The sequence below is a fragment of the Triturus cristatus genome, chromosome 3_1 (genome assembly GCF_964204655.1).
Source record: "Triturus cristatus chromosome 3_1, aTriCri1.1, whole genome shotgun sequence".
NCBI lineage: Eukaryota > Metazoa > Chordata > Amphibia > Caudata > Salamandridae > Triturus > Triturus cristatus.
In genome coordinates this window covers 225,113,571-225,136,629 of record NC_140583.1, presented here as the reverse complement: position 1 = coordinate 225,136,629, position 23,059 = coordinate 225,113,571, and the positions used below count along the sequence as shown (strand labels likewise).

Genomic DNA, 23,059 nt, shown 5'->3' with positions numbered 1-23,059 from the left:
ACCTACCTTACTGCACATAACGGAATTCAGATTTTGCGGCCAACGCCACACACCCGCAATTTTCACCATGTAAATTCTATCAGCTCAAACCTGCCGAAATTTACCAGGAAAATCTTCCCAGAAAATACCAGAACGTGTGAATTTTGGTGCAGTAATTATAGACAGTGGCATCCAGGTGGTTACTGCCTATCAGCTATGCCCCAGTTACCCATCAATCTATGATTACATTACAAAAATGTATGAATAAAAGCTACGTTGAAGGATAAATGCCCAGGGAATATCTTTTGTTTTATTATTACTGTGGTGATCTTTTAATGTATTGAGCCTGTTTCAAAGTTCTTATATAATGACACACAACAGGGCATAGGAACAAAATGGTTTAGCCAGGATCAAACAATATTGTAAGTAGGGTACACAGGATTACAAGGCAAAACCGCTTGTTTATAGAGTAAATCACTTTCCAATGACATCAATTATTTGTGAAAGGCCTAGGAGCCTTGGTGTTGCTTCCACCATGGGTAAAATCCTATACGTTCTCCTAATAAGACACTTACCACTAATGTTTTAGTTTGATGCGAAGTACTTTCTAGCTATGCTAAAAAAAAAGGGTAAACTGAGGCTTAGATGTTAAGTCTCCTGTTGCCACGGCCAAAACCTTCCCATCACTGGATCACTTCAAGTGGTGGGTATTGTGTCTGTCCGGCAATAAAATATATACTTTCCTAGTAGCTGTAACACCCAAATTGCAAGAACATTACAATGACTTATCGTCACACTCTTGGATGTCCTTCAGGTGCATCTGGAGGCAACATTTGCACGTTATCTGGGTTTTTGTCCAGTTCGAGCGCCACATACCTTGCCTTTGGGGGCTTGACACTGAGATCTAACATTTACATGGTCTTCAAAAACAAATTATGATTGTAAATGTGAACAATTCAGCGAGTTATGGATGTTAAGCATCTGTGTAACTGACACTAGCAGCATGGCAGCGTCTTTTACTCTTGGAGCCCATGGTTTCCCACAACACTGATTAGTCACTGTGCTACTCTCTAGTGACATGCTCTGAGTTAAGGTTTCTGAATCTAGTCTGTACTTTACAATAGTTATAGAAATGATAACTTAAAGGGAAAATGTATCAATTAGAAATCTTATAGTAAAGGTTAGCTTATGTGTGCAAGCGAAAATGTGTATGTTCAATTGCTCTGGGAGGGAAATATTTGGTTATTAAATATGACCAACAACAACAGTTTGAAAACCCAGGTTTTGTCAAAGTATTTCTCATTTTTCTATCTTCTACAAGGTCCATGAAATCAAACCTTGCAATGTTGTATTTGATTAGTTCTGGGTGCAATGGAACATTCATCAAAGAAACACACTGAGAAACGTATGTACCTTCCACTGGTAGCATCCAGATGTAACAGCAGTCGAGGCTAATCCATAGCCCTTCCCTCCGCTTCCATGAGTTAATATCTGTCCATTTTCAACCAGACAACATTGGGCTTTCTCAGGGTCAAAAGATACCTCTTGTATAGGCAGATTTTCATCCTCCTCCTCAACTTCTCCCTGCTTCTGTCAAGAAGGAATCCACATCAGTTGCTTTCTGAGGAAGCGATCTTTGCTAATATTTAACACGGAGACTTTTTTTTTCCTTTTGCACAAAAAAGAACCAGTTCCTTTACCTGAAGCTTCATTTCCTGTTCCTTTTCTCTTATTTGGATCGTGCGCTTAGCCTGAGCTATAGGCGTCTCCCACATGCTGTCTGAGAGTAACGAGAACAATCTTTCAACCACCTACAACATTACAAAAATGTAACAACGTATTACAATGTGTTATATATACTTTTTGCTGATGAACAGTCTAAAAGAAAAAGTTACAGTGAGTGGAAATTACATCTTTTAAAATTAGCTTGTAAACTAACCTGTGCCATTTGGTCATCCTCCACACTGGTGTCAAAGGCAGGCAAGACTGCTTCTAAGACGTGAAGTGATAGCAGCCTTGTCCTCAAGTTTCCGACCAAAGGAACACCTAGGAAAGCCCAATACATTAGAACAACCCCACATTACTTCCTGGACACTAAAGAAAACAAAAGCAAAGCCAATTAAATAAAGTATGCTAAAAGGCTAATCAGCTTGGCGTGGTTTTCTCTACATGAGCGTAATTACAACATTAAATACAACATCAAATAACCGCCTAGTAACCAACACTATCTCCATGCAATGTTTGCAGTTATATGAGAGACCAGATTGTTGCATGAACTTACAGAATATCGAACACTAGGAAAAATATTTTTATGTTAAATATTAATGTAAACTAATGTTATGTTTTTAAGATGTTGAACAAAAGTAAAAAACTACAGCACTATTCACTTAGTTTTAAAATTAAATTAAAATTTACAAATATAAATTCAAATACATTTTTACTTACCGGTAACAATAGTTTTCTGCTTTAGATTCCTTGCCTTGAGGAAAACGCAAATGTAATGGGTCTCAATAATGTCGAAAAGTCTCAGCCACTAGCAATCATAAGAGCTACAGTCTTGTTAATATTATTTCACCCACTATGCCACTCCAGACAGAGACCAGCTATATGAAAATCAGCCCTTCGCCCTGCTCTGAAGAAAGCAGTCTAGTCCAATCTGCAACAGCAGGTCCCCTCCGAATGGGAACACAAAAAACCCCAGACCAACTTAGGCCTTGTCAGTGAAGTACAGATTGAGTCCTATGGCACAGTCAGCACCGAACCCAAGTCAGAGCATACACATTGCACTTATGAAAACACAAAGGTGATGGGTGGAATGCGTGTAAATATCTCGGTCACTGGTAAACGCTAAGGCCACATTCCAGTCTATTATTATTCTAAACATTCTGGTGAATAAAACATACCTCAGCTGTCATTTGTGGGTCACGATCATAAGTGAGAAAGCCAAACAAAGCGCTTTCCGGAGAGGAGCTCACATTGAACATGTGGTAGAAATCTGAGCCATGGTGGCCACCAGGGAGAGAAAATTGAAAAGCAATTCCACCTCGTCTCCTGAAGTTTGGGTTGTTCAACATCAGGTGGATGTGCTACTTATACTATGGTGTTGGGCCTATAGACATTTTAAACACCTTTATTGCTATTTTAAAAGTATTGTATATACTCAACCTGCTGATGGAGAATGATTATAGCTCCAATGATGGATAGCCAGTGTTGAGAGTAAATAATTTTCCATGCTACCGAATGGGATATTCATAACCTTAGCAACAGCTTAGCAAGTAACATAAAACAGAAAGAGTGAGAATCTTTGAGAAACAACCCTTCCTCAATAAGAAATAGACTGAGAAAACGAGCCCATCTGAGAGCCAGTACAAGAACAAGCAAAGCCTCCTGTGCATTAAATTATGGCTGAACCGGTAACAGAAGCCTAATATGAATGAATGAATTTGTTTGGCTGCTTAAACCAATATTATAAACCATTCTAAAATTTAATACATATACACGTCAATAAGGTATCACAATGTAATAAAAGATTTTTCATTGAAAAAGTATAAATTACAACTGCTACAAGACTGACCGCCATAACAGAATATGAAAACATGTTCATCAAGGATTGCAAACATTTTTTAAAATTATGATAAGAATTTCACACATTTAAAGTCAGCTAATTTGAGGAATTTGACAGGGCCCTTGGTTAACTGCATGTCAGACTAATTAAAATAGTACAACACAGCATCATGACGATTCCTACTTCCATGTCTATATAATGAGCATTTTTTACATATCTCTAGAAAAGTTGGATAATACAAATATGGCCAGAACCGTCAACCCAGCTGTATCATGTTTCCATGACTGTTGTAATAAAAGAGTTCATAATGCAGACTTTACATTCGTTCTTGATATCAATTGGCATTGTCTCTAATAAACATGGGTAGTAAAGACCCAATTCAAAGTATCAAGTTACTTACCCTAGGTGTAAGAGAACAGGCTTTTTGCAGACTGACTCCCATTTGTGTGCTCCATTTGGACTACCAGGTACCGGTTTAATGGCTCTGAAATACCCAAAACACTGCTAAGCAAGGCTCAGTCCATGTGCTTTGGCCCTTAAAATGGTATATGGATAATTAGGATGTCGCCAGTTGGCATAGCTCAACTTACAAGTAAATCCATAGTATATGGTACCAGGGATACCTAGGTCCTGTAAGCTTAGGTGTCTCTCGTGGATTGCCACACTAATTGTGCCACCAAGAGTACAACAAGGTAAAACACGGCTCCCATTCTGCCACTGCAGACTGATAGAGCAATTTGAAACAGCTAAGTTGATTTTGCCTTTTAAAGTAATGGCAAAGCCCAAACCTCTCTTTTTAGCATCTGTAAGTAACCCCTAATGTAGGTCTAACGAGCTCTGAGGCAGGGTGCTGTATGTTTAAATGTCGAACATGTACTTTTACATGTTCCAACAATAAAAAACCTAAATTGACATTTTTCCAGTGGAAAGGCTAGTAGCTCCATTGGAAAGTACAGAGTTAAAGGCTGACACTTCAGCCCTGCTATCTTCTCAATGGGACTACTGAAGTTGGTATTGTAAGATATCAAAAGAATCAGTGAATGAAATCAGATTTCATGGTAAAATCAAGTGTATCCTCACTTGTGGGCTACGTGCAACTTTAGAAGTTGCCACTTCAGTTGGTCAAAGATTCCTGTGCCTGTTTACAGTCGTACATAGGTCTGTCCCAAGGACAGCTTTCTGCTCTCTCCAGAAGACATGCAAACGGCTCCTAGGAAAGGTAAAAGTAGAAACCTGCATGGGAGAGAGGTGTTACCTCTTTCTCTCAGGAAGAAGCACAGGTTTGGGCCCAAAAGGTGAGCTTCGAAGGTCATGCTGCCTTTGAAGCGCAAATAGGTAACAGTTGGGAGAGGAGCTGCCCTATTGTTGAGGTAGATAGGCTGGCACTCGGGAAGGAGAGGGGAAACCAGTTGTCAAATCCTTTTTTCAGGAGCGTATAGCCCCCTTCGTAGCAACAACTTTCGAATGGGCTAGGAAGCGCCACACATGACTTTTCGTGGTGTTCCGAGATGTAAAAATCAACTTTGCAGTACTGGATCACCTTGAGGTGCACACATACTGCTGGCAAGATTTAGAGTCATGGAACAACCCCAAACACCCGAGTCACAGCTCATGTGGGATCTGTCACAGACATTTGTTTGTGAAAGCCCCTAAAAGGTTTAGGAGGGTAGTTCTACAAGGGTACATGTTCCTTTGCACACTGGTAAGAAATCAGACAAAAAGGCAGGTCGAAGGATGAAATAAAGTAGTAACTTAAAAAAAGAACGTCAGTGTGATGGGGGTGGGACGTATATGCAGGTCCTTTCGTGGTAGAGCAGAGTAAAAGCAGAGCTGCAAGACTCCACCTGCTGACACTCCGGAGCTAGAATCAAAAATATTTTGGATCCAGTCTGGTGTGAGGAATCTGCAGTTAGAAGTATCCATCATAATGACTCACACAGAAAGGTGATGCCACTTTTGAGAAGAAAAATAAAAGCAATCATGTCCTCCGAGTACCATTTTGTCATAAAATAGGGCATACGTGGGGTTGAACTGAAAAGGCCTGAAGCTCACTCATGTGAGAAGCAGAAGGGATTCCATGAGAAAAATGTTTTACTTACCTGCAGTAACAACCTTTTTGGTGGATAATCCATGTCCCTGCAGATTACTCACTTTTTGAAAGTTCCAGGAATCATACTAAATACGGAAAATTTTCAAGAGCTCTGAACGAAAGTAGGGGGCACAGGCTATTTAAAATCCGAAGCGGTGGAGCAGGACAGAGGCGGAAATACAAAAATAAGCATGACAATAAAACTAAAATAAATATAAAACTTACATGCTGCTGATGTCACCGCATTGCTCCTCTCTGGATCCTCGACTCCATGGCTGGTGCACACTGCGCAAGCTCCCAGATGCCAATCCTGACGCTGCTTCTATACTATTCCCAACATGAAAGAAGCACTGGGATTGGTCTGAACGGCCAGGTTTGCCTCTCAGACAGCACCTGGGAGCCTATGGTTTTTCTCCACCTGGCTGTACAACGCAGCCAGGTGGAGAAATGCTAAGTGTGCATGACGGCTTGGTCAGCCTAAGGAAGCCAGCCAAACAGTCATGCACGCGCCCATCACCCCTCCTTTCCACTGCTCTTGCCCACAGAGTGCATGGTCCTCTCTGTGAAACGAGTCTGCAGGCAATGATAATAAGATTGGTTTAATATCATTGTATTTTTCACTTATTTATCTCTGCTGCCACCTACTGGGGTGACGCTCCTCTGCCATGAGAGTGGAGCTAGATCTGCCGGCTTCGCTTCAACACCAGACACGGAAAAAACTAGTTACCTACCTGTACACTATGGTTCTCCAGTATTTATATCTTTCATAGATTCACATGCTTGTATCTTCCCCATCATCATGGTGGGATTCTCAAGGTAAAAGAATAAACATAGCAGTAAAAACAAAAACTGCATAGAAAACCCGTAGGGAAGTATATAGTTTGGTAGCATATCACCATTATTATGTGGTCCAAACACCTACCAATCAGCTGCCAGCCCTAAGATCACAATCCCCAGCAGAGCCACCATACCTCAGATTTCCAACCAGCCCATAAAGTGAGCCAGGGATGAATCTAGAGATAAAAGAACGGGGAGGCGGGCGGGCCGCATATGAATCTATGAAAGATATCAATTCTGAAGAACCATAGTGTACAGGTAAGTAACTAGTTTTTTCTCCAGTATTGAATCTTTCATAGATTCACATGCTTGTATCAGAAAAGTCAGCAGTGTATAACCGAAGCAGCATTTGTAGGATAGACCCCTTTTTGTAGGGCTCTGCTTTCTAACATTAGAAAACGTAATGAGTTATGCTGCTCCAAGAACAAACTTATGCATACATTTGCTTGTCACCATGTTAATATGAAACAAGAAATTGACAATGTATATAACAGACAATCTAATCAAAATATACAATACATAGTATAAGAAGTACCTTAGTGAAACAGGCGCCGTAGAACTGCTTGTCCAACTGCGGTGTCCGCTTCCCACGCTGTGTCCAGACAATGTCTGGTAAAACGTGTGTGCATTTGTCCATGTCGCCGCTCTACAAATGTCCGAGAGCGATACTCCCACGAACAATGCGGTCGACGTTGCCATCTTTCTGTGGAATGTGCGCGAATTCTAGCGCGCAAAGGCTTTCCTGCCTTCTCATGACAGAGTGATGGCCGAGGCTATCCATCTTCAAATGGAGGATCTTGATAAAGCTAAGCCTTTCCTGGATCCAGCAAAGGCAATAAGTAATTGGTCTGTTTTCCTAAATGATTTTGTTGTGTCAATATAAAATTTGAGGCATCTTTTGATGTCCAATGTGTGCAGTGATTTCTGTGCCACTGATTATGGATTCTTGAAATATGTAGGTAATACAATTGGTTCATAAAGATGAAAAACCGTGGGAACTTTGGGGACACATTTTGTATTTGCCCTGAGAATGACTGTCCGATTTAAACTGAAGAAAAGGTTCCGAGACAGAGAACGCCTGGATCTCACTGACTCTCCTGGCGGAAGTGAGTGCGAGTAATAATGTCACTTTCCGAGAGACTAACTGTAACTCAGCCTTGTGAATCGGTTCGAACGGAGGTTTCATGAGATATGACAAAACTACATTAAGCTGCCATGGAATGGATGGCTACTTAATCGGTGGGAACATTCTGAACAGTCATTTTAGAAATTCCATTATGATCCTCTGGGACCAAAGTGATGGAGGATTTAGCGTCTACGATATCTTGATATAGCCGCAAGATGTATTTTTATTGAAGCATGGGATAGTCCAGCTTTGGCTAGGTGAAGTAGGTACGGTAGAATCTGCTCCGGTGAAGAGTGCAAAGGATGTAGATTTTGATTAGAACACCAATGGCAAAAACGCTTCCATTTTGCTGTATAAGTTTTATTGGTAGATATTGCCCGAGAGTTCGATAATATATCCCTGCACTCCTGAGGGATATCTAAGGAATAAAATTCATGCTCATGAGGTTCCAGGCTGACAAGTTCAGAGATGTTAACTGCGGGTGAAGAACTTGCCCTCCTCTCATGGAGATCAGATCCTGTATCAATGGAAATTGTACTCTGGGATTTACAGACAGCTGGTGGAGTTCCGAGAACCAGAACTGTTGCGGCCAAGTCGGGGCTTTTAGGATCAGATGGCACGGTTCCACTCTCTTTTTCATAGTATCCTTGGAATGAGAGGAAACAGGGGAAACGCGAATGTGTAGAGCATTTCCCCACGATCCTTTCTGAGGGAAACAACTTTCAAAATGTTTGCATTTCTTGTTGTGCTGGTTTGCAAAGAGGTCCAGGATTGGTGTACCCCATAACCTGAAAATCTTTAAAAGATGAGTTCGATTTAGTTCCCATTCATGACAAGTTGAGATCGACCTGCTTAGACGGTCTGCTCTTGTGTTGTGTACTCCAGGGACATGTTGGACCTGCAGAGAAATGTTGCGTTGTAGCATCCAGTTCCAAATTTCTTGGGCTTGCGCGGAGAGGTTTTTTGACCTTGTACCTCCCTGCTTCAGTAAGTAAAACATCGTAGTCGTACTGGCTGTCCTTACTAAAACAGGCAAATTTCAAATTCTGGGTAGGAAAGCTTGCAAACCCAGGAACACCTCTCTTAACTCGAGCATGTTGATGTGTAATTGGGATTCTTGCACCGTCCGATGGCCCTGTATTTCCAGTTCCTGAAGATGCGATCCCCATCCGTGTAACGAGGCGTCTGTCGTCATGACATAGCTTGGACATTGTAGTTTGAAAAGTAGGCCTCTTGAAAGGTTGTCCCTGATGCCCCACCATGACAGTGCTTTTGTGATCTGAGGGGTGATAGTAATTTGATCCTCGAAGGATCCTCTGGCTTGCACCCATTGCTTGTCGAGTAGTTCCTGCAGCGGCTGCATGCAAAGTCGACATTTGGGGACTAATGGAATGCAAGATGATATCATTCCCAGTAATGACTTGAAAATTCTTACTGAAGTGAACCTTTTTGCTTTTAATCGTGCTGTCAAGTGCATTATTTTTTGCGTGCGCTCTTCTGAGGGGTAAGCTTTTGCTTCTTGAGTTTGCAACCTGGCTCCTAGGAACTGGAGTAATTGCCCTGGAATGAGGGAAGACTTCTCCATGTTGATCCGCAGTCCCAACTTTTGGAATAAAGCTATGCAGCAATCTATGGCTTGCTGTGCTTCCTTGAATGATGCTCCCTTTATGAACCAGTCGTCCAGATACGGGTATATCTGGTGGCCTTGCTGTCTCAAATGCGCTGCGACCGGCGCCATGCATTTTGTAAATACCCTCGGCGCGGGTCGGAGACCCACGGGTAATACCTTGAATTGGTAGTGGCGCCCCGCCACCGTGAATCGTAGATACTGCATGTGCTTGATGTGGATTGGAATGTGAAAATAGGCATCTAAGAGATCTAACGATGCCATGTAATCCCCTCTGCGCAACATTAGGAGAATCTCTTGTAGCGACAGCATCCAAAACTAAGTCTTCTTGATACAATTGTTCAGGCCTCGGAGATCCATTACCTGCCTACATTTGTTTGACTGCTACTTCCTTATGAGGAAAAAATGCGAGTAGAATCCTCTCCCTCGCTGTTGAACTGGAATCTCCTCTATTGCTCCTTTCACAATGAGGGCCAAGGCTTTTGCCTTGAGTGCCGAGAGATGACTCTGGTGCTTGTGAATGGGAGGTCGCGCTGGAGGTTTTTGTATGAACTCCAGAGTGTGGCCTTGATGTATAATATCCAACACCCATTTGTCAAATGTTATTGACAGCCACTGATGAAAATAGCGAGAGGTAATGGATCTGACGTGGTGGATGGCGCCTGAAAATCGTCACTGTCTCCTATTGGAGTCCTGCGCCCTTCCCCTTGCGGCAGGTGTCAGATAATACATCACTGATTACATATGTGTCTTTCTGAAAAATAAATATTTGTAATATATGTATAGCTAAAGATTAATGGAAGAAGACATGGGTAAATAAGTGTGTAAATACAGTGATGTAATATCTGACGTCATCAGCAGAGGATTGCGGTCGCGTGAGTTATAGTTGCCTGCACTAACTATAACGGGGGAATTTCATTGGTTTTTTGCAAGGGAAATGTCCAGCTAACTATAACATGTGTGAAACCTATGGTTTTTTAAGTGAACTCTCCCCCTCCCCCTCCCCCTCTCCCCTACCTCCTCCCCCTCCCTCTCCCTCTCCCCCTCCCTCTCCCTCTCCCTCTCCCCCTCCCCCTCTCCCTCTCCCCCTCCCCCTCCCTCCCTCCCTCTCCCCCTCCCTCCCTCCCTCCCTCTCTCAAGGGTGGGTAGGGGTATTAGGTGGTAAGGGGATTTTTAAGGTTTAGGGGTGGGTAACTGTATTGGGTAGTACAGGTATTTTTAGGGTTTGGAATGGGTAAGTGAATTGGGTGGTCAGGGTGTTTTAGGGTTTAGGGGTGGGTAAGGGAATTGGGTGGTAATGTACAAGTTACTTACCTTTGGGAACAATGTATCTGGTAGAGACGATTCTAGCTGCAGATTCTTTAACGTAGAATTATCCCCAGGCGTGAGACTGGACCCGGAAAACTTTCTTGCCCAGCATCTCGCGCACAGGGGGGGTGGGGACCACGCGACTCCACCCAGACGTCCTCCGTGGGTGTGACGTCAGCGAGGTCACTTAAGCCCCACCCAGGTGCGCTGACGTCAGTTTGCTTCGGAGAACTTTTCCGCACCACAACGCGGAGACATCACAACAAAACTGAGGAGAGCATGGGAACAGTGTGCGAAAAAAACAGAGAAACAAAATAGAGAGAAACAAAAGGTGAGAAACATCACCAGGTGGCACCAAGGCACCAGAAGGCGACAACAGCAGGCCAGAGCAGGAAAAGAGCAGAGCAACACTCTGAGGAACAACTGTGCAAGCCAAGGCCAAAGCACCAGGTGGCAGTAAAGCACCAGAAGGCCAGAGCAGCGAATCCATAGCAAGAAAAGCGCAAAGCATCACTCCATGGAACCACCTTGCAAGCCAAGGCAAGAGCCCTCCTGAAGGCACAAGCATGTGAAAGCACCGTGACAAAAGAGAGAGAAAGAGAGCCTGCAACCACAACCACAAGGGGAAGGGCCACAAGAGGAACAGAGGAGCAACAGCAATCCATCCCCAGACTACACCGCCAAGGATGGCCATACCTCCTGAAAGGAGTAGGAGGTCAAAGGACAGGTAATCCATCTGCAGACTACAGTGCCAAGGAGGGCCATAACCTCTGAAAGGAGGAGGAAGTCAAAGGACAGGTAAAAGAAGCCCTAACGAAGGAGACCGGGTGGGGATCAGAAACTCCAACAGAGGGAAAGAGCAAAAGTAGGCCCTCACGCTGGAGAGAAACCAGCTGGAGGGATGCCTGACCGGAAGAAAACGAAGAGGACACCCACACGAGACAAGTCACCCAGAGGGAGGCGACTTCGGAAACCCAAGCAGAGGGTCCTCGCAGGACGGGGAGGAAGGGCGGGTCGTGAAGGAATCTGCGGCTAGAATCGTCTCTACCAGATACATCGTTACCGAAGGTAAGTAACTTGTACATCTGATAGAGATTACTAGCCGCAGATTCCTTAACGGAGAATAGATACCCTAGCCATACACAGAAGGGAGGAGGGCCTGCGAGAGAGCCTCCCCACCAGGAGAGACACAGGGCCCCAGCAGGGGACATGTCACAGGGACAAGAAGGGAAAGGCTAGGAAATCCTAAGCCCAACCAAGGGAGAACTGCCCAACACCCCGCAGGGGCAGATAGCGCCCAAAAAGCCTCAAGGAACACAAGGACCACCTCAAACCCTAGGGAGAAGAGGTAGAACCGGAGGCAGGGCCCACCTGAAGAAACACATACACAGCGACAGAAAGAGCTGTACACATGCCAGCCGCAAGCAGCAGACAAGGCAGGGACGGTTGCACCGCCAAAAGTGCAGACGGAAGAAGAAAGGCACAAGAGAATGCATCAAAGGCCACAATGGTGTAGTAGAACAAACAGGCCTGCACTGGCATGCACAGCCAGCAGCAGACAACACCACTGAACGGTGCACCCAGGACAAGCTAGGCGCCAGCCGAAGGCAGAGGCCAGGAAGGGCCAAGAAGGGCCAGGACACGGCCCAAGGGAGGGGCCGGCACACACTGACCCACGAAGGAAGTAGAACCAGGCAGATAGAAAGAGAGACGGGGGATGGGCCAAGCCGTCCACCAGAACACAAAAACCAGGTAAACCAGTCCCCCTCCCGGAACACCAGACAGAGGACCAAGGCGGACAGAAGTGCAACGCAAGACAGCAGGCTAGCGACACAGCGATCCAGGAGAAGGACGGACCGGGGCGCAACGCAAGCCACTCCAAAACCATCAGCAAGAAGATCGCGCCTGCGACATACCGTGACGCCACAGAGAGCAGAAGCCCGAAGGACGACCACACCTAACCAGCACATGATAGAGCTATATAATAGCTACCATTACCCCACACAGGGCATGTTACGTCCCAGAACATGGGAACCCTCTTAGGAAAAGGTTTCCGCAGCAGAGGACAAACAGGAAGACCTGCGGAGAAAACCGCGGATGGCTTGCCAATCAGCCAATACAGAATACACAGAAGGCCTAATCTCAGGACCTAAACGGCTTACCAACAGCCAAAACCATAAGTCAAAAAAGGGCCGGACCAGCAGCCAACAGCACCAAAGTCCTAACAAAAGGACCTGAAGGCACATCAACCACACAGAACACACAACCGGGGCTACTCGCTACAAGGCCCCAGGAAAACAACGGAAGAACACCTTCCAAAACACAGACCGACTTACAGGTCACTGAGGGGGAGGAGAAGGAGAAAGAGGAGGAGGAGGAGGACGGCGACGAAGCCCCGCAAGAAGCCTCTGAATGGCAGAATCCGCAGGGGTGAGGAACAAAAGAGTGCCATCAATGGAAGGTCCACCAGCCGTTCCCTAACATTCTCCGGGAACACACTATCCCGTAGCCAGGCATGTCGATGAAGGGCCACTGAAGAAGCCATGGTACGACCAAGCACCTCCGAAATGTCCAGAGCTGAGCGAAGAATAAATGCCGCCAGCTCCCGGCCACCCAACACATGGTGCCTCAGTTACCAAGCACTCTGCCTTCAGGATTGTTAAGGCCTGCCATAGGAGTGACTGATAGGTTACCCATGTGTCTATATATAAGGTAGGTATAGGAATACTACACCTAAGCAAGGGGGTGAGTACACAACCTTGCCCCAGCTGAGTGATCAGCCAGTTGTGTCATAATGGAAGGCCAGCCAGGGGTGGCATAATACATGCTGCAGCCCCTGGTAGGCCTAGGGTACACCTATGCCCTGGGTACCTAAGGTACACTGTACAGGGTCAAAAAAGGTGATCCTTACCAATTGGGTTATGCACCTAAAGTGCATAGGGAATTTAGAGAGAGAACAGCTTGGCTGTGGGTCTGATTAGCAGGCCCACAGCCACATCTAAGTCGAAAACCAGTGAAGCAAAAAGCAAAAAGTGGGGGTGAACATAGAAAGCAGACCCTACTCTCCTACACTCAAATCAACACAGGTACCCTCCTGAGAAGCGGCAGACATAAGGGACTCCGCTGAATCCCACAAGCAAGAAGTGGCCCTAGCCAATACACAGAGTATTAAGGGCCCACAAAGCAGCGCTGGTGGAGGCGAAACTATTGCGCCCCCAGGAATCTAACCAGTGGGCCTCCCGTGACGGAGGAGACAACACCCATGGCAGGGAGGGAAAGGCAGTCTGTAAAAGAGGGCCCAAGGTAGAAGGGTGGAGGGAAAGACAGACAGGATCATGCGGCGCAGGATGGTGGCGGTGCAGAAGTTGCTGGGGCATCGGGTCCCCCGTGGCACACCGCCCCCGAGCCCCCAAAAGAGAAGTGTGGAGCGAAGCCTCGAAGGGAAGAAGCAGCTCCCGACCACCAGAACCCTGATGGAGGACCTCCAGAAGATGATCCGTGGACCGCCCATGCGCAAAATTCCCGCAGCCGTTTGAACAGCCCGAGCGAAGGCAGCACTCGCCTCCGTAGGGCCCCGCGGCGGGGAAAGCAGTTCCTCTGTGAGTGACGGCTGCAACCTAAGGCGGCCGTCCCCCAGTCCAACCGGAGGAAGGAAAGGCCAAACCCGGAAAGGGGAAAGGCGGATCGAGGGATGGGGAACCTGAGGTGCCTCCGGCAAAGACTGCGGGCGCGGCGACGGCGAAGAGCTGTCCTTAGAAGACGCCGGGGAAAAAGCCACGCCGCGGCGACCCGTCTCCGGAGAAGATGAAACCAACAACCGCCGATCCTCTGGAGAAGAGGGGGCGTCTGAAGACGAATCAACGACCCGACGCCAGCCCCAGCCGCCGTAGAGTCCGTGACCGGCATCAGGTCAATGTCGACCGGCGCCGAAGGGGACGCTGGAACGACCTCCGCAACAACGCGCAGTGCAGGAGACAGAGGCTGGGTCGGAGCCGGGGCAGCTAAGGAGCGGCACCGAAAAGAAGTCAACTCGACCTCCGACGCGGCATCTGCCGGCTTGGAGGGACGAGGGGGGCCTGGGGACACGCCCGACCCCTAGCCGGCCCCTGCGGCGGCGCCAGGGCCAGCAGCCGGCGGCGCCAGGGCCAGCAGCCGCCGGCGCCTGAGCGGCGTCACCTCGGCCTTGGACAAGGTTGCCACCTGCCCAGAGGACCGAGGGGGTCTCAAGGACCCGCCCCGAGCCCCGGCAACCTCCCGCGCCACCACAGGGACCCCCACAGGGGTTTGCGGTGAGGCAGAGGCACCGTGGTCGGAAGGAGGGAACCCTGAAGGGCCGCACCCCAACGGTACCACCACTTCAGAACCTGGAGCCGAACCTTTCAGCGCCGGAGCCGCCGGCAACGCCGCAGAAGTCCCCCCATACGGCAAGGGATACGCAGACCTCCCAGGAAGAGAAGGAGAAGAGGGAAGAGACAAGGAGGCCTGCAAGGCTGCAAGGCTGCTGCATAGGCCTCCATCTGGGCTCTGGTTACCCCCGCGCCGGGGAACGGCGGATAGGGTGGCGACGCGCGGGGCCGCACCACTCACGGAGAACCCGCACCACCAACAGGCCGGGGAGCGGGCTTTGGGGACAAACTGCAACACTTACCAACAGATGAGCGACGCCCTTGCGACCTGGGAGAGGGACGATGACGGAAGCGGCGGGTCTTGAAGCCTTCCGCGGGGGACGGGCGTGGCGACGACGCCGACAGGGACATGCGTGCCAAAAGGAATTTCATCCAACGCTCCCGCCGGGACTTCGGCTTCATTTGCTGACACGCCTCGCAGTCCATGGAGTCCTGGTGCTCCCCCAAACACCACATGCAGATGGGGTGAGGATCCGTCGCCGACATCTGGCGTGCGCAAGACGAGCACGTCTTAAAGACAGAAGGCATTCGCACACTGTTCTCGAGAAAAACTCCTAAAGCGGAAAAAGAAGGCCTGAAACAGGCCAGGGACACGATCCGGATCCGCGTTGCAATTGGAAAAGAAGAAAACTGACATCAGCGTGCCGGGGTGGGGCTTATGTGACCTCGCTGACGTCTCGCCCGCGGCGGACGTCGGGGCGGAGTCGCGTGGTACCACCCTCCTACCTCCCCCCGGATAGATGCTGGCCAAGAAAGATTTCCGGGTCCAGTCTCACGCCTGGGGATAATTCTACGTTAAGGAATCTGAAGCTAGTAGTCTCTATCAGATGGTATTTTTTACGGTTTACGGGTGGGTAAGGGCCTGTGGGGGATAAGGATGAATTTTGGGTTTAGGAGTGGGTAAGGATATTGGGTGGTAAGGGTGTTTTTATGGTTCATGGGTGGGTAGGGGTATTGGGTGGTACGGGTGATTTGAGGGATTAGGTGCGGACAAGGGAATTAGGTGGTAAGGGTGTTTTTAGGGTTTAGGGGTGGATAGGGCTAAAGGCTGGTAAAGGTATTTTAGGTTGTTCTTTGAGTGTTCAGGGGCAAAGGGGTGTTAAGGTATTTTAGGGATATGTTGGGATAAAGGGTGGGAGTGGTACTACAGGGTTCTGGGGTGGGTAGGGACATAGGTTGGCAAAGATAATTAAAAAAAATATATCACTTACCTTATAATAAGATTAAAATGTATATAAATATTGTGTTACTTACCAGTGTGGTAAAAGCATATGTGTGGTAAAAGGCATATGCGTCGTAAAAGGCATATGCGTGGTAACTGCCAGCATTCGAATGTCATACAATCGTCTGAAGAGCGTTGCCGGAGTTGTCCAAACATCTATATTTTTAAATTTAAGTCATACAGAAAACGAAACTCAACAGAATTGCATCGAGCATACATTTCAGACATCTTCTGATCCTTTGCAGCAATCTCATGGCAAGAACAGAGACCTGGGTTTATGTAAGGCTGACATGTTTGCAATCTTTCACTATAGGTCACAAAAGCATTCAACCGTAAAACTATGTATTCTTGACCTATTCAGACACACTACAAGACAATTAGATTAATGAAGTATTACCAAGGACACAACAACACAAACAACCCAGTGAAAAAAATATTTGCAGCAGGCGGAAGGTATGTTTGTGCACCCGATTATTTCCTTTGAGCTACAAACATAGCGTATATCATGGGAAAATTGTATTTCCATCAATTGTGTGCATGTTTTTAGCCCATTATTCACAATCAACAAGATACCGGCTCACAAGCACTATGCTGTCAAAGCTAAATGCTTACGGTCGGACAACCAGGTACCATCAAGATAACACTGAAGTAAATGTATGGGAACTTATGAATTTCGCAAGCAAACTGAAAATAATTTAGCCAGACCAAATCATGCTTGCCAAAAGAATATGGTTCAACTAGGCCATCTGTGAAAAGAGGTTCACAATTGTTGGCAAAGATTACTATTCAAGTGGTAGCTTTAGGGTTAGGTGGGGGGAGGGGTCCCAAAATGCAATTTCCATGGGAAACAATGATACAGAGCAGAATTAGACCAAATTTGACAGAGAGTAAGCTCTTTACCCAGAAGGCGTTGTTTTTTGTGACTTGGTTTAAATCTATTCAGCCATTTTGGAGAAATTAATGTTAAAAAAATTGAAGTATCTGGGTGGTTGGTCACTGCTAAACCAGAATTTTTTTTTTTTTTAATGTTTTTTTGACAGGTTGCAAGGGCATTTTTTCTGCCATCCAGTTCGCTACTGAACAATTTTACTGGCTGGCTGCAACATGAAAAGTTGCGGCCACCATTACAGGCCAGAGGGACTCTGTGTTAGGTGGAAGGGTAGCCTCTAATGAACCCCCAGGCTCTAATGAACTTGAGAATGTGTGCATCTGAGCTTGCATCTGGCCCACTGAGATTATGAATAAAAAGTTACTTACCTTCAGTAGAGCTCGTTCAGATGGATATTCTATTCTCCAGCCTTTCCTCCCCAACGGTAATGCTTTGCAAAAGTGTGGCAGGAAGGCCACAAAGCCGTATTGCAGATGTCTGTTACTGACCCCCACCAAAGGCAGAAGATTTTGCTCTGGTCAAGTGGGTGTATATACCTTCTGGTCGATCTGTGTGTGCTAAGTCATAGCACATCTTGATCTTATGTAATGCAGATTTGTACAGTGTACTCTCACCTGGACGGGTATCCTGGCACTAAGCAGGTGTGGGCCTAGCCAAGCCTATGGCCTCAGGGAGCTACTCGAAATGACAGGTCTTCATCTTCTAGTGGAGAATTATGTGTAGTAGCAGGTCATTCCACGCTTTAGCAGCGATGTACTAGAAGGCTCGATTGCCGGATCTGCTTTTTAGTATGCATGAGATGTGTGCAAGTTGGAGTCTGGACGAGTGGAGGTCTCTGGAAGGTTTGTGAAAGCAGATGCAATTGTTGAGGCATGCTGGACTAGTGTAATGTAGTGCCTTCAAAGTGCGGGTGAGGAGTTTGAGCTCAAATGTGTATGGAGAGTGAGTAGAGCTTCTTCAGGTGTTGTGGTGCGAGCGCAGTGTTGCAGGTTGAGAATAATAAATTGGGCTGCCGAGTTCTGAACGGTCTGCATTCTTGTGGTGAGTTTTTTTCTGATCCCTGCACAGTTAGTGTACCCATAGTTCAGCTTGCATGTGATCAGGGAGTGGGTGACAGTTTTCCGGATACTGATTGGGAGCCATTTGGCAATCTTCCTCAGCATCGTCAGGGTATGGAAGCATGAGGCAGTGAAAGGGTTGACTCAGGCGGTCAAGTCAAGTCTGCTGTCCGTGATGTTGATCGAGGTCAGGGGCATCTCGTCAATGAGGGAGAGAATGAGTTGCATGTCATGTGTGAGCACAAATGAGGCTGGCTACAGGGATCATGTAGGCGTTGAGGAGGTTCGGGTTTAGTAGAGAGGACTCCACAAATGAGGTGTACGGTGCCTGGCAGGCAGATGAGTATGGGGTGGGAGACCATGTCAAATAGTGCAAAGAGGGTCAGCTGGAAGAGGGCCACCATGTCTTCTCTGTACAGAGCCATGTGAATGCCATCTGTGGCGGCGATGAGGGCACTTTCCGCTCTGTGGCTCGGTCTGAAACCATACTGAGTGGTGTGGAGGAGTTGGTGTTTGCTGAGGTATTCGGTAAGGCATCGCTTGGAGATCGACTTGTGGTTGGTGAGAGTTGACTGGTCTGCAGAGGGTTTCTTCAACAGTGGTAGGACAGATGTGTGTTTCCAAGCATCTGGGAAGGTGGTAACTGCACAGGATTATCCATCTTCACATGGTCCTCTTGAGCATTGCCTAGCTTTTCATATTCCCCACAGAGCGGATGAAACTCTGGTCGTCTAGTTTGAATTTACGTGTCCTTTTCACATAAAAACTGACTGCTCTCTTTGGATCAAGCCTGTGCGGTCTTTCTTCTTCTTTTGTTGGATGTGGCGGACGGAAAAAGACTGGTAGGGGAATGGATCGCTCTAGGTGGATGGGGGAAACCACTTTTGACAAGAAGACAGTCCTGTTTCTTAGCACCAACTTGTTGGGGAGAAAGAGGTGAATGGGGGCTTTACACTCAATGCTTGTAACTCACGTACATGTCAAGTTGATGTAAAAGCCATTAAAAACACTGTTTTGAAAGTAGGGAACTTCAACGGACAACTTTATAACTGTGCAAAAGGAGATTACAATAAAAATGTACGAACAACGTTGAGATCCCATTGAGGCATTCTGAAAGGAGTTGGGGGAAACTGGTTTGCAAGCTCCTATAAGAACCACATAACTATGGGTGAGATGAAAAAAGACAACTGATCAGGTAAACAGAGGAAGAAGACAGAGGAAGGAAGAAAAGTAGCCAGCGGTAGGGCGAAAAGGGGGATTTCTAAGTGCAGTGCCTACAAGCACATGAAATGACGACCACCACTTCAGAAGTTAAGGAAAAGGAATTCAGGTTACCCTGCTCAAGCTCCAGGCAAGAAGGTGGGTGTTGTAGATGAAGGGGTGCAGAACTTGCCCTGCGATTGTGAAAGGAGGTCTGCCCTATGAGGGAGCGGGGAGCACAGGAATAGATGCATCCCTTCTGCATATCACACCCTTCGTGGCCAGTCCAGGGCTATCAGAATTATTTGGGCCCAGTTGACGCAAATCTTCCTCAAGACCAGAGGAATCAAGGGTATGTGAATCATGCCTTGAACCCTCTATTAAGGAGGAAAGGCTTGAGCCAATGATGTGTCTGGTACTGCAACACCCACAGGTCTACGGTAATGATCCTTCAGGCCTGTGGAAATGAGGAAACCCATCCTACAACTGGTTCCCTGTGATCAGCCAAGTAAGGACTAGAGCTGCTTCCCTGCAGTGGCAAGGAGGAAGAAGAGTGGTGAAGAAGTGGTAGTGCACGCGTCTTCCTTTGCAGTGGCCTCTATATTTTTTGTACAACGGGTTTGTCTGCTGATGTTATTGCTGCGAGGCTTGTTTCTGATGACCTCAAAGGCAAAAGCCTTGAGAAAATCCACAAAACCTCCTTAAGTTACGATAGTCTCTCCGTTACGTTTGGAGGACATTGTGGTGGCTTTACTTTCTTTTAATCTTTCCAAGGCTGAGTCGGCCTTTGCCCCAAAGAGATGGGAACTATCTAAGGGGAGGTCCATAAGGGTCATTTGGACGTCTTGCAAGAAGTCAGAGTTGTTCAGCCATGCATGACGACAAGATAGGAAGGGACCTCAAGTGGAGTTAACACAGGAAGAGATTAGATCTCTAGGATTTGCTTTAATAGAGCGGAACAAAGGGAACCAAGGGCAACACATATATATAAGGGTGTTTATGGCTCCAGTGATGTCACAAAGATGCTACTTCCGGAGCTGAAGCTGAGCCAGCACCTCAGACTGGCATGAAGCACTAGTGAAAAGTTTCCTAATTCAGTCTGACGAACCAGTTACTTAACTTCAGTAAAGCTCCTTCTGGCTATCTAACCGCAGATTCCGCACCTCTGACTGGCATGAAGCACTAGTGAAAAGTTTCCTAATTCAGTCTGACGAACCAGTTACTTAACTTCATTAAAGCTCCTTCTGGCTAACTAACCGCAGATTCCGCACCTTTTGAATATTCTACCAGGGATCAGACTGTATCCGGAAACATTTGACAAGCACCTCTGCGCACAAGTAGGTGGCGCTGGGCTCAATAAACACACAACTCCCGCTCAGTGACGTCAGTTGCTTTCGAGGTTCTCCGTGCGCCTTTGTCCCAACAACAGGCATATACAGTTTTTGTCGAGGGACGACTACATGCCAAGATGACATCAACCACCTCAAAAGGTCAAAAGTGTTCCTCTGTTGCCACTCAATCTCCAAACATGAATAGGTCCCGGTGTAAGACCCTCCCTTGTAGCTGCAACAGACGATCCTCGGAAGGGCAGCCTGATTGGAGGTCAGATGCAATTGCCCAGAAGCTCTAGATTCCATACTGTCCATGCCCAATACAGGGCCACTAGGATGACTTGGGCCCAGCCCTTTGAGGTATCAGCTAGAAAATATACAGGATTCTTAAGTCCCACCATAGACAAGAGCAGTCTCCGAGACAGAGAAAGATGACTTGGAAACTGCTGATATGGTGCTTTCTCGTGGTGGCGAAAAGCTCGAACCAAGGTGCTACTCATTCGTGAAAGAGACCAAACGCCAACTCTAGGTTTAACAGTCACTCGTGCTCTTTAAAGATCTTGCCAGATTGCTCACCACCAGGAAGACTCCTTGATGGTCCAGGCATTTCCAAAGGCACACAACCTCCTGACATAGCATATGCAACCCCTCCACGTCCTGGTTGTTGCAATACAACATGGCAGTGGTGTTGTCTGTTGAGCACCTGCACCAGCCTTACCTTGATGGAGGGCAGGAAGGCTTTCAACGCCAAGCAGATGGCTATCAGATCCAGGAGGATCATGTGGTCGCGAGGCCTTCACAAGAGACCACAGGTTTCTGATCTCCACTGCTCTCAGATGGCATCCCCAACCCAGAAGAGATGCATTGGTCACCACTGTCAGCTCTAGGTGGGGTAGGGAGAGGGGAATTGCAGTCGAGCAACCACCACTGCAGGTCTTTTGCAGTTTCCATCGAGGTCTGAACACAGTCAGAAAGATCCACTTGATGTTAGACCCACTGAGACTTCACATCCCATTGCAGAGCCCGCATATGACACTTGGGATGCTTGACCAGCAGAATGGCAGGAAGCCATCACTCCCAGCAGCCTCAGAGTCGACCTCACTGAGATACAGGACAGTGCAAAGTCAGGATCATAGCCCGAATGTCCTGGACTCACCTTTATGGGAGACAAACACAGAACCAGACTGCATCCAGAATGGCTGCAATGAAAGGGAGCGTCTGAGAAGGAGTGGGACAATGATTTTGGCACATTGATAGTGAACCCTGAAGATGTTAGGAGGTTTGGTGCAGTCTGGATGTGTGTGACGACTGCCTGGGGCAAGCCTGTCTTCAGCAGCTAGTCATCAAGCTAAGGAAAGATTGGGACCCTTGACTTCTGAAGATATGTTGCAACAACCGTCATCACTTTTGTGAACACTCAAGTGGCGCTTTTGAAATCTATGAATAAAAGGACTTGCAGTTCAGATTATCCTCTGTAAATCGTTATGGCGATGGTGCAAGGTGCAACAGGGCAGCCAGGGCAAAAAAGTTTATATATGGCATCACCTGGCCTTGCATTAGGATGAACATCAGCCAGACAAGTCAAGAGATTAGCAAATAAATTGGTCAGCACACGTCCCAGATAGGATGGAATATAACTAACAGCCCCACTGGTTAACCATTTCTAGGACCCCTCGCATAAAGAACAGGATGTAAAATGGTCAGTAATCTATGTCATACATATAGACTATAGGAGTGCTGACCATGAAAGGCTTTTGCTAAAAAAAAGGAACCAATACGGATTCCAAAATATGACTCAATACACTCAGGCCTCAATGAACTTCCAGAAATACAGAGGATATAAAGATGTGTCTTAGAATCCCTTGAACGGAGTCTTGCTACCTTGCCTTTGGTTCGGCCGCCTACAGATAACTAATACTCTATTTTCAAGATCAACACCGATGAAGGTTCATCCCCTTTATGTACAAGTCCTCAAGTTCTGTCACACTTCAGTTACCCCAAATGTGTTCCCCCTCACTCCACTCATTTCTCAAGAAGTGCTTAGTTACAAGGACCCACTTTTGGAAACTGCAAATTGCTCACATATAGTGATTTCCTTCTTACACTAGAGCTCCCATGAGCATCTTTAAACTACACTGCCCATGAGCCCACAGGGCAAGTCCAGTGCTACTTTTTTCGTTGGATCTCCAGGCCTTGAGAAAAATTCATCAGATGTCCTGTGGAGATTATCACATCCTGAGAGACATTACTGTAAGCACCAGAGTACCAGATTCCGGTGTCGCTAAGAGAATAACTTCTGTGATTAAGCAGCTTATGCCGAATCAGGTGAGCACCCAATACAGTTATCTATGGGGCTTGTTAATCAATTTTTGCATATGACTGACATATATTCTATCATTGCATTTGGGCATTTCAGATATTT

The 23,059-nt window shown here is 46.8% G+C and overlaps 1 protein-coding gene across 8 annotated transcripts in view; it reads right to left on the bottom strand.

The window, feature by feature from the left end:
• The window catches only part of HERC1 (HECT and RLD domain containing E3 ubiquitin protein ligase family member 1), a 1,817,725-nt gene that overhangs the window by 1,141,777 nt on the left and 652,889 nt on the right, over positions 1-23,059 (bottom strand). For 5 of the 8 annotated variants that reach the window (XM_085643727.1, XM_085643730.1, XM_085643731.1 and 2 more), the window contains 3 exons: positions 1,919-2,025; positions 1,680-1,790; positions 1,393-1,569 (listed from right to left, as the gene is read on the bottom strand). In XM_085643727.1, the coding sequence (XP_085499853.1) occupies positions 1,393-1,569; positions 1,680-1,790; positions 1,919-2,025 (395 nt within the window). The remainder of the gene's footprint in view (positions 1-1,392; positions 1,570-1,679; positions 1,791-1,918; positions 2,026-23,059) is intronic. The other 3 variants (XM_085643729.1, XM_085643733.1, XM_085643734.1) reach the window with 1 other exon arrangement.